Genomic DNA, 13,180 nt, shown 5'->3' on the forward strand with positions numbered 1-13,180 from the left:
TCACCAGAGCTCTCCTACATCTAGTGCTGGTGATTATACTGTATAATTACTGTGTATCATCACTGCAGCCTCACCAGTGCTCTCCTACATCTAGTGCTGGTGATTATACTGTATAATTATAGTGTATAGTGTATCATCACTGCAGCCTCACCAGTACTCTCCTACACCTAGTGCTGGTGATTATACTGTATAATTATTGTGTATTATCACTGCAGCCTCACCAGTGCTCTCCTACATCTAGAGCTGGTGATTATACAGCATTATTATTGTGTATCTTCACTGCTGCCTCACCAGTGCTCTCCTACATCTAGTGCTGGTGAGTTATATACATTATTATTGTGTATCATCACTGCAGCCTCACCAGTGCTCTCCTACATTTAGTGCTGGTGATTATACGGCATTATTATTGTGTATAGTCACTGCTGCCTCACCAGCGCTCTCCTACATCTAGTGCTGGTGATTATACTGTATAATTACTGTGTATCATCACTGCAGCATCACCAGTGCTCTCCTACACCTAGTGCTGGTGAGTTATACTGTATAATTACTGTGTATCATCACTGCAGCCTCACCAGTGCTCTCCTACATCTAGTGCTGGTGAGTTATACTGTATAATTACTGTGTATCATCACTGCAGCCTCACCAGCGCTCTCCTACATCTAGTGCTGGTGAGTTATACTGTATAATTACTGTGTGTCATCACTGCAGCCTCACCAGCGCTCTCCTACATCTAGTGCTGGTGAGTTATACTGTATAATTACTGTGTGTCATCACTGCAGCCTCACCAGTGCTCTCCTACACCTAGTGCTGGTGATTATACTGTATAATTACTGTGTATCATCACTGCAGCCTCACCAGTGCTCTCCTACATCTAGTGCTGGTGATTATACTGTATAATTATTGTGTATCATCACTGCAGCCTCACCAGTGCTCTCCTACATCTAGTGCTGGTGATTATACTGTATAATTATTGTGTATTATCACTGCAGCCTCACCAGTGCTCTCCTACATCTAGTGCTGGTGATTATACGGCATTATTATTTTGTATAGTCACTGCTGCCTCACCAGTGCTCTCCTACATCTAGTGCTGGTGAGTTATACTGTATAATTATTGTGTATCATCACTGCAGCCTCACCAGTGCTCTCCTACATCTAGTGCTGGTGATTATACTGTATAATTACTGTGTATCATCACTGCAGCCTCATCAGTGCTCTCCTACATCTAGTGCTGGTGATTATACTGTATAATTACTGTGTATCATCACTGCAGCCTCACCAGCGCTCTCCTACATCTAGTGCTGGTGATTATACTGTATAATTACTGTGTATCATCACTGCAGCCTCACCAGTGCTCTCCTACATCTAGTGCTGGTGAGTTATACTGTATAATTATTGTGTATCATCACTGCAGCCTCACCAGCGCTCTCCTACATCTACAGCTGGTGAGCTATACTGTATAATTATTGTGTATCATCACTGCAGCCTCACCAGTGCTCTCCTACACCTAGTGCTGGTGAGTTATACTGTATAACTATTGTGTATCATCACTGCAGCCTCACCAGTGCTCTCCTACATCTAGTGCTGGTGATTATACTGTATAATTACTGTATATCATCACTGCAGCCTCACCAGCGCTCTCCTACATCTAGTGCTGGTGATTATACTGTATAATTATTGTGTATCATCACTGCAGCCTCACCAGTGCTCTCCTACATCTAGTGCTGGTGATTATACTGTATAATTACTGTATATCATCACTGCAGCCTCACCAGCGCTCTCCTACATCTAGTGCTGGTGATTATACTGTATAATTACTGTGCATCATCACTGCAGCCTCACCAGTGCTCTCCTACACCTAGTGCTGGTGAGTTATACTGTATAATTATTGTGTATCATCACTGCAGCCTCTCCAGTGCTCTCCTACATCTAGTGCTGGTGATTATACTGTATAATTACTGTGTATCATCACTGCAGCCTCACCAGCGCTCTCCTACATCTAGTGCTGGTGATTATACTGTATAATTACTGTGTATCATCACTGCAGCATCACCAGTGCTCTCCTACATCTAGTGCTGGTGAGTTATACTGTATAATTATTGTGTATCATCACTGCAGCATCACCAGTGCTCTCCTACATCTAGTGCTGGTGATTATACTGTATAATTATTGTGTATCATCACTGCAGCCTCACCAGTGCTCTCCTACATCTAGTGCTGGTGAGTTATACTGTATAATTACTGTGTATCATCACTGCAGCCTCACCAGTGCTCTCCTACACCTAGTGCTGGTGACTTATACTGTATAATTACTGTGTGTCAACACTGCATCCTCACCAGTGCTCTCCTACATCTAGTGCTGGTGATTATACTGTATAATTACTGTGTATCATCACTGCAGCCTCACCAGTGCTCTCCTACATCTAGTGCTGGTGAGTTATACTGTATAATTACTGTGTATCATCACTGCAGCCTCACCAGTGCTCTCCTACATCTAGTGCTGGTGATTATACTGTATAGTTACTGTGTGTCATCACTGCAGCCTCACCAGTGCTCTCCTACATCTAGTGCTGGTGACTTATACTGTATAATTACTGTGTGTCATCACTGCAGCCTCACCAGTGCTCTCCTACATCTAGTGCTGGTGATTATACTGTATAATTATAGTGTATCATCACTGCAGCCTCACCAGTGCTCTCCTACATCTAGTGCTGGTGATTATACTGTATAATTACTGTGTATCATCACTGCAGCCTCACCAGTGCTCTCCTACACCTAGTGCTGGTGATTATACTGTATAATTACTGTGTATCATCACTGCAGCCTCACCAGTGCTCTCCTACATCTAGTGCTGGTGAGTTATACTGTATAATTATTGTGTATCATCACTGCAGCCTCACCAGTGCTCTCCTACATCTAGTGCTGGTGAGTTATACTGTATAATTACTGTGTATCATCCCTGCAGCCTCACCAGTGCTCTCCTACATCTAGTGCTGGTGATTATACTGTATAATTACTGTGTATCATCACTGCAGCGTCACCAGTGCTCTCCTACATCTAGTGCTGGTGATTATACTGTATAATTACTGTGTCATCACTGCAGCCTCACCAGTGCTCTCCTACATCTAGTGCTGGTGACTTATACTGTATAATTACTGTGTGTCATCACTGCATCCTCACCAGTGCTCTCCTACATCTAGTGCTGGTGATTATACTGTATAATTATTGTGTATCATCACTGCAGCCTCACCAGTGCTCTCCTACACCTAGTGCTGGTGAGTTATACTGTATAATTACTGTGTATCATCACTGCAGCCTCACCAGTGCTCTCCTACATCTAGTGCTGGTGATTATACTGTATAATTATTGTGTATCATCACTGCAGCGTCACCAGTGCTCTCCTACATCTAGTGCTGGTGATTATACTGTATAATTATTGTGTATCATCACTGCAGCGTCACCAGTGCTCTCCTACACCTAGTGCTGGTGATTATACTGTATAATTACTGTGTGTCATCACTGCAGCCTCACCAGTGCTCTCCTACATCTAGTGCTGGTGACTTGTACTGTATAATTACTGTGTGTCATCACTGCATCCTCACCATTGCTCTCCTACACCTAGTGCTGGTGATTATACTGTATAATTACTGTGTGTCATCACTGCAGCCTCACCAGTGCTCTCCTACATCTAGTGCTGGTGACTTGTACTGTATATTTACTGTGTATCATCACTGCAGCCTCACCAGCGCTCTCCTACATCTAGTGCTGGTGATTATACTGTATAATTATTGTGTATCATCACTGCAGCGTCACCAGTGTTCTCCTACATCTAGTGCTGGTGATTATACTGTATTATTATTGTGTATCATCACTGCAGCGTCACCAGTGCTCTCCTACATCTAGTGCTAGTGATTATACTGTATAATTATTGTGTATCATCACTGCAGCGTCACCAGTGCTCTCCTACACCTAGTGCTGGTGATTATACTGTATAATTACTGTGTGTCATCACTGCAGCCTCACCAGTTATCTCCTACATCTAGTGCTGGTGACTTATACTGTATAATTACTGTGTATCATCACTGCAGCCTCCCCAGTGCTCTCCTACATCTAGTGCTGGTGATTATACTGTATAATTACTGTGTATCATCACTGCAGCCTCACCAGCGCTCTCCTACATCTAGTGCTGGTGATTATACTGTATAATTATTGTGTATCATCACTGCAGCCTCATCAGTGCTCTCCTACATCTAGTGCTGGTGATTATACTGTATAATTACTGTGTATCATCACTGCAGCCTCACCAGAGCTCTCCTACATCTAGTGCTGGTGATTATACTGTATAATTACTGTGTATCATCACTGCAGCCTCACCAGTGCTCTCCTACATCTAGTGCTGGTGATTATACTGTATAATTATAGTGTATAGTGTATCATCACTGCAGCCTCACCAGTACTCTCCTACACCTAGTGCTGGTGATTATACTGTATAATTATTGTGTATTATCACTGCAGCCTCACCAGTGCTCTCCTACATCTAGAGCTGGTGATTATACAGCATTATTATTGTGTATCTTCACTGCTGCCTCACCAGTGCTCTCCTACATCTAGTGCTGGTGAGTTATATACATTATTATTGTGTATCATCACTGCAGCCTCACCAGTGCTCTCCTACATTTAGTGCTGGTGATTATACGGCATTATTATTGTGTATAGTCACTGCTGCCTCACCAGCGCTCTCCTACATCTAGTGCTGGTGATTATACTGTATAATTACTGTGTATCATCACTGCAGCATCACCAGTGCTCTCCTACACCTAGTGCTGGTGAGTTATACTGTATAATTACTGTGTATCATCACTGCAGCCTCACCAGTGCTCTCCTACATCTAGTGCTGGTGAGTTATACTGTATAATTACTGTGTATCATCACTGCAGCCTCACCAGCGCTCTCCTACATCTAGTGCTGGTGAGTTATACTGTATAATTACTGTGTGTCATCACTGCAGCCTCACCAGCGCTCTCCTACATCTAGTGCTGGTGAGTTATACTGTATAATTACTGTGTGTCATCACTGCAGCCTCACCAGTGCTCTCCTACACCTAGTGCTGGTGATTATACTGTATAATTACTGTGTATCATCACTGCAGCCTCACCAGTGCTCTCCTACATCTAGTGCTGGTGATTATACTGTATAATTATTGTGTATCATCACTGCAGCCTCACCAGTGCTCTCCTACATCTAGTGCTGGTGATTATACTGTATAATTATTGTGTATTATCACTGCAGCCTCACCAGTGCTCTCCTACATCTAGTGCTGGTGATTATACGGCATTATTATTTTGTATAGTCACTGCTGCCTCACCAGTGCTCTCCTACATCTAGTGCTGGTGAGTTATACTGTATAATTATTGTGTATCATCACTGCAGCCTCACCAGTGCTCTCCTACATCTAGTGCTGGTGATTATACTGTATAATTACTGTGTATCATCACTGCAGCCTCATCAGTGCTCTCCTACATCTAGTGCTGGTGATTATACTGTATAATTACTGTGTATCATCACTGCAGCCTCACCAGCGCTCTCCTACATCTAGTGCTGGTGATTATACTGTATAATTACTGTGTATCATCACTGCAGCCTCACCAGTGCTCTCCTACATCTAGTGCTGGTGAGTTATACTGTATAATTATTGTGTATCATCACTGCAGCCTCACCAGCGTTCTCCTACATCTACAGCTGGTGAGCTATACTGTATAATTATTGTGTATCATCACTGCAGCCTCACCAGTGCTCTCCTACACCTAGTGCTGGTGAGTTATACTGTATAACTATTGTGTATCATCACTGCAGCCTCACCAGTGCTCTCCTACATCTAGTGCTGGTGATTATACTGTATAATTACTGTATATCATCACTGCAGCCTCACCAGCGCTCTCCTACATCTAGTGCTGGTGATTATACTGTATAATTATTGTGTATCATCACTGCAGCCTCACCAGTGCTCTCCTACATCTAGTGCTGGTGATTATACTGTATAATTACTGTATATCATCACTGCAGCCTCACCAGCGCTCTCCTACATCTAGTGCTGGTGATTATACTGTATAATTACTGTGCATCATCACTGCAGCCTCACCAGTGCTCTCCTACACCTAGTGCTGGTGAGTTATACTGTATAATTATTGTGTATCATCACTGCAGCCTCTCCAGTGCTCTCCTACATCTAGTGCTGGTGATTATACTGTATAATTACTGTGTATCATCACTGCAGCATCACCAGTGCTCTCCTACATCTAGTGCTGGTGAGTTATACTGTATAATTATTGTGTATCATCACTGCAGCATCACCAGTGCTCTCCTACATCTAGTGCTGGTGATTATACTGTATAATTATTGTGTATCATCACTGCAGCCTCACCAGTGCTCTCCTACATCTAGTGCTGGTGAGTTATACTGTATAATTACTGTGTATCATCACTGCAGCCTCACCAGTGCTCTCCTACACCTAGTGCTGGTGACTTATACTGTATAATTACTGTGTGTCAACACTGCATCCTCACCAGTGCTCTCCTACATCTAGTGCTGGTGATTATACTGTATAATTACTGTGTATCATCACTGCAGCCTCACCAGTGCTCTCCTACATCTAGTGCTGGTGAGTTATACTGTATAATTACTGTGTATCATCACTGCAGCCTCACCAGTGCTCTCCTACATCTAGTGCTGGTGATTATACTGTATAGTTACTGTGTGTCATCACTGCAGCCTCACCAGTGCTCTCCTACATCTAGTGCTGGTGACTTATACTGTATAATTACTGTGTGTCATCACTGCAGCCTCACCAGTGCTCTCCTACATCTAGTGCTGGTGATTATACTGTATAATTATAGTGTATCATCACTGCAGCCTCACCAGTGCTCTCCTACATCTAGTGCTGGTGATTATACTGTATAATTACTGTGTGTCATCACTGCAGCCTCACCAGTGCTCTCCTACATCTAGTGCTGGTGATTATACTGTATAATTACTGTGTATCATCACTGCAGCCTCACCAGTGCTCTCCTACATCTAGAGCTGGTGATTATACTGTATAATTATAGTGTATCATCACTGCAGCCTCACCAGTGCTCTCCTACATCTAGTGCTGGTGATTATACTGTATAATTACTGTGTGTCATCACTGCAGCCTCACCAGTGCTCTCCTACATCTAGTGCTGGTGATTATACTGTATAATTACTGTGTGTCATCACTGCAGCCTCACCAGTGCTCTCCTACATCTAGTGCTGGTGATTATACTGTATAATTACGGTGTATGATCACTGCAGCCTCACCAGTGCTCTCCTACATCTAGTGCTGGTGATTATACTGTATAATTACTGTGTATCATCACTGCAGCCTCACCAGTGCTCTCCTACACCTAGTGCTGGTGAGTTATATACATTATTATTGTGTATAGTCACTGCTGCCATTGGAGTGACACCTGGATAACAGTGCTACAATGGGATCGGTACTCCATCGTCATACGGGACAAATCAGATTTGTATGGTCCGTTCCCCATGAGGCCACACCCCTTTTTCGGGTGCACATCCTATGTCCCTATTTGAAAAATGGGTAGGGGGGGGGCACCAATGCTCTTTCTGGCCCAGGGCACCACAAAATCTAGTTACGGCTCTGCTCCCGATGCCCAGTACTCTGACGCATACAGTGCCTGGGCTAATACTAGCAGGAACCTGCAGTCCGGGGGGCTTCCTGGGGCATCATACATAACTGCACTTTATTATTATGCCTCTTCTACACTCCACACTGGCGCCCAGCACTGCAGCCGCCAGTCTCGCAATGACGCCTCCTACTTTATGTGCTCAGTGTCACAGCGTGTTGCGCTGCGACGTTACTAATGCAGTGACCTAGGTCAAAGCTGCGACACAGCTTCAAAATTAAATGATAAATATTTTACATCTTTTACCCCGGACCGAACGATAACCATTTCCTGCCGCGTCCCCAACCCTGATCTGTAATGGCGCGTTCTCACGTAGGCAGAGTTCAGTGAGGGTGTGCTTAGCGCAGCACGCGTGATGCAGGGTAGAAATTAAGTGAAATTACGCCCGAAATTACGCACGTAGGTGTAACGTTTGCACCTGGTATAATAGGTGCCCTGATGATGATAACTTGTAGTGAACCAGGCGTGAGAGGTGCCTACAGCTCCGCACATCAGCAAACATGCGCTTTTTTCTCTGCGCGTTTCTATGGGGCAAAGTGCGCCTGGCTTCCAGCGCTGCAATACCCCCTTATTGCAGTAACTGCACTCCATCTGCTGAGAAAGTCCCTGTTGGGGCAGGTACGAGGTTAGGGGGTGGGGTACCTGGTGGGGCAGGTACGGGGTTAGTGGGTGGGGTACCTGTTGGGGCAGGTACGGGGTTAGGGGGTGGGGTACCTGTTGGGGCAGGTACGGGGTTAGTGGGTGGGGTACCTGGTGGGTGTACTCTGCACATGAGCTCCTGTACTTCCATGTCTGCTGATAAGAGCCTCTGGCAGAGCCGGCCTCTCCTCTTATAAGTGCACATTTTTACATCCTGTGTTATTATAGGACCTGGAGCAGGCCCAGCTACTGGGAAGTCCCCTCCCCGCAGTGCGAGAGACAGGGGCAGGTAGGAGGTGAGTGCCGGGGAAGGCAAAGTCACAGCTGGGGGATAGAGGGGCGGCTCAGGGAGAGGAGGGACGCTGAAAGTTGTGAGAGACATCCAGAGAACAGGAGAGAGGAGGGGGCAGGAGAGAGGGGACGCAGCCAAAGACAGCTCATAATCCTGCAGGAAACACAGGATCCAGGAGATTGTACATTGTCTCTGAGAGAAGAAGAAGATCCAGCGAAATGATCCCAGATCTGAATAAAGGATCAAATGGCGGATTACCAGATTTCCAGGAATTGATATGATCGGGAGACCCTGTCGGTTCTGGACATAAGGAAGTTTGGATCTGGTTAGTGCTGTATAATTAGATCCTGGTTAGTACAGTTAGCACTCTGTGAGGAGATCCTGGGGATCCAGTTAGCACTCTGTGAGGAGATCCTGGGGATCCGGTTAGCACTCTGTGAGGAGATCCTGGGGATACGGTTAGCACTCTGTGAGGAGATCCTGGGGATACGGATAGCGCTGTGGAAGCCGGTCCGGGGGATCCGGTTAGCACTGTGGGAGCAGATCCTGGGGATAAAGTCCTTCTCAAGATGTTTTGCCGCAATCACCGCAGTCGGGTAACTGTGGCGCGATGCTCTGCCCTGGAGATGGAGATACGGAGAGGGCGATTCCGGAGAAGTATGCTGATTGACACCCCTCAGGTACGTCCATAACACCCTCCTGCCCTCCACAGAGGGGATAATGAGAATAATTCATAATATTGGTACCTTCTCCCTCACACACTATATTATTATTCATTTATAATATATAATAATATGGTATGTCTCCCGTGATACAGTGTAATAAATACAGTATAATCATTACATGTTACGTCTCCCATGATACAGTATAATCATTACATGTTACGTCTCCCGTGATACGGTATAATCATTACATGTTACGTCTCCCGTGATACGGTATAATCATTACATGTTACGTCTCCCGTGATACGGTATAATCATTACATGTTACGTCTCCCGTGATACGGTATAATCATTACATGTTACGTCTCCCGTGATACGGTATAATCATTACATGTTACGTCTCCCGTGATACGGTATAATCATTACATGTTACGTCTCCCGTGATACGGTATAATCATTACATGTTACGTCTCCCGTGATACGGTATAATCATTACATGTTACGTCTCCCGTGATACGGTATAATCATTACATGTTACGTCTCCCGTGATACGGTATAATCATTACATGTTACGTCTCCCGTGATACGGTATAATCATTACATGTTACGTCTCCCGTGATACGGTATAATCATTACATGTTACGTCTCCCGTGATACGGTATAATCATTACATGTTACGTCTCCCGTGATACGGTATAATCATTACATGTTACGTCTCCCGTGATACGGTATAATCATTACATGTTACGTCTCCCGTGATACGGTATAATCATTACATGTTACGTCTCCCGTGATACGGTATAATCATTACATGTTACGTCTCCCGTGATACGGTATAATCATTACATGTTACGTCTCCCGTGATACGGTATAATCATTACATGTTACGTCTCCCGTGATACGGTATAATCATTACATGTTACGTCTCCCGTGATACGGTATAATCATTACATGTTACGTCTCCCGTGATACGGTATAATCATTACATGTTACGTCTCCCGTGATACGGTATAATCATTACATGTTACGTCTCCCGTGATACGGTATAATCATTACATGTTACGTCTCCCGTGATACGGTATAATCATTACATGTTACGTCTCCCGTGATACGGTATAATCATTACATGTTACGTCTCCCGTGATACGGTATAATCATTACATGTTACGTCTCCCGTGATACGGTATAATCATTACATGTTACGTCTCCCGTGATACGGTATAATCATTACATGTTACGTCTCCCGTGATACGGTATAATCATTACATGTTACGTCTCCCGTGATACGGTATAATCATTACATGTTACGTCTCCCGTGATACGGTATAATCATTACATGTTACGTCTCCCGTGATACGGTATAATCATTACATGTTACGTCTCCCGTGATACGGTATAATCATTACATGTTACGTCTCCCGTGATACGGTATAATCATTACATGTTACGTCTCCCGTGATACGGTATAATCATTACATGTTACGTCTCCCGTGATACGGTATAATCATTACATGTTACGTCTCCCGTGATACGGTATAATCATTACATGTTACGTCTCCCGTGATACGGTATAATCATTACATGTTACGTCTCCCGTGATACGGTATAATCATTACATGTTACGTCTCCCGTGATACGGTATAATCATTACATGTTACGTCTCCCGTGATACGGTATAATCATTACATGTTACGTCTCCCGTGATACGGTATAATCATTACATGTTACGTCTCCCGTGATACGGTATAATCATTACATGTTACGTCTCCCGTGATACGGTATAATCATTACATGTTACGTCTCCCGTGATACGGTATAATCATTACATGTTACGTCTCCCGTGATACGGTATAATCATTACATGTTACGTCTCCCGTGATACGGTATAATCATTACATGTTACGTCTCCCGTGATACGGTATAATCATTACATGTTACGTCTCCCGTGATACGGTATAATCATTACATGTTACGTCTCCCGTGATACGGTATAATCATTACATGTTACGTCTCCCGTGATACGGTATAATCATTACATGTTACGTCTCCCGTGATACGGTATAATCATTACATGTTACGTCTCCCGTGATACGGTATAATCATTACATGTTACGTCTCCCGTGATACGGTATAATCATTACATGTTACGTCTCCCGTGATACGGTATAATCATTACATGTTACGTCTCCCGTGATACGGTATAATCATTACATGTTACGTCTCCCGTGATACGGTATAATCATTACATGTTACGTCTCCCGTGATACGGTATAATCATTACATGTTACGTCTCCCGTGATACGGTATATACTGAACACTGGTCAGAAATTACACCACTTCAGCTATATAAGAAGTCACTAAGAGGATTTTCGGGCACTTTGAGTGGGCGTCTGATTCCCCTCTCTATGGTAACCCCGGGAAAGGCAGCATGTTCTCATTAAGCAGTGTATCTAATACCATGACATACATGTTAGTTATACAGGATTCCGTGACACAGAGTTATAATATAACCATTTTATATATAGTCTCATGACACAGATGTCTTACATATTATACATGGAGCTGCACATACATGCTAGTTACACAAGATGCAATGACACAGAGGTGAAGTACATGTGTGTTATACGGTTCCATGCGTCGCACATACGCATTACTTACACGGGATACAAGGCCTGATTCCGAGGTGGACACGGCGCACATGTGTGATCACTCGTCCAATGTTTATTGTACTAAACGCTTGTTCCCATACCGCTGGTGGACACAGGATGAGGTAGCGGGAGGGCGGCTGTCAGACCTGGCGTATTGCGGCCAGCAACTTCGTCTATTTTCAAAGTTGCATTGGCGCCGGCGGCCATGTTCCCACAGACATTCTCAGGAACTATAGCGCTGCTCTAATGTCGGAATAGTGCGACCGGCGTGCGACTGCTGGTGCAAATGTTGCAACATTTTACAAAAAGCAGCAGGTTAGGGCCACCGCCGGTCTCTATACTAATTCCATTCACTGCGGCATTAGTATAAAGACATAGTCACACTGAGACATTAGCGTCCACCTCTGAATAAGCCACGGATGCAGCACTAACATGTAATCATACATTGCGTAATAGCACCGAGAATTAGTACATACATGTAAGTTATAGGTAGGGAGAGCCCCTCAGTGTGATGCGGTGCCATGACACAGAGATGTAGTACATACATGTAAGTTATAGGTAGGGAGAGGACCTCAGAGTGTGATGCGGTGCCATGACACAGAGATGTAGTACATACATGTAAGTTATATTTAGGGAGAGCCCCTCAGAGTGCGATGCTGTGCCATGACACAGAGATGTAGTACATACAAGTAAGTTATATTTAGGGAGAGCCCCTCAGAGTGTGATGTGGTGCCATGACACAGAGATGTAGTACATACATGTAAGTTATATTTAGGGAGAGCCCCTCAGAGTGCGATGCGGTGCCATGACACAGAGATGTAGTACATACATGTAAGTTATAGGTAGGGAGAGCCCCTCAGAGTGTGATGTGGTGCCATGACACAGAGATGTAGTACATACATGTAAGTTATAGGTAGGGAGAGGACCTCAGAGTGTGATGCGGTGCCATGACACAGAGATGTAGTACATACATGTAAGTTATAGGTAGGGAGAGCCCCTCAGAGTGTGATGCGGTGCCATGACACAGAGATGTAGTACATACATGTAAGTTATAGGTAGGGAGAGCCCCTCAGAGTGTGATGCGGTGCCATGACACAGAGATGTAGTACATACATGTAAGTTATAGGTAGGGAGAGCCCCTCAGAGTGTGATGCGGTGTCATGACACAGAGATGTAGTACATACATGTAACTTATAGGTAGGGAGAGGACCTCAGAGTGTGA

The 13,180-nt window shown here is 44.3% G+C and overlaps 1 protein-coding gene across 3 annotated transcripts in view; it reads left to right on the forward strand.

Annotated features, from left to right (window-relative positions):
- Positions 1–8,687: 8,687 nt before the first annotated feature.
- RTKN (rhotekin) overlaps positions 8,688–13,180 on the forward strand; it is a 153,487-nt gene continuing 148,994 nt past the window's right edge. For 2 of the 3 annotated variants that reach the window (XM_088454463.1, XM_088454468.1), the window contains exon 1: positions 8,987–9,328. In XM_088454463.1, the coding sequence (XP_088310589.1) occupies positions 9,218–9,328 (111 nt within the window). In that variant the 5' untranslated portion in view covers positions 8,987–9,217. The other variant, XM_088454466.1, reaches the window with a different exon arrangement.

This window comes from Taudactylus pleione, unplaced genomic scaffold (assembly GCF_031769625.1).
Source record: "Taudactylus pleione unplaced genomic scaffold, aTauple2 ptg000618l, whole genome shotgun sequence".
Classification (NCBI taxonomy): domain Eukaryota; kingdom Metazoa; phylum Chordata; class Amphibia; order Anura; family Myobatrachidae; genus Taudactylus; species Taudactylus pleione.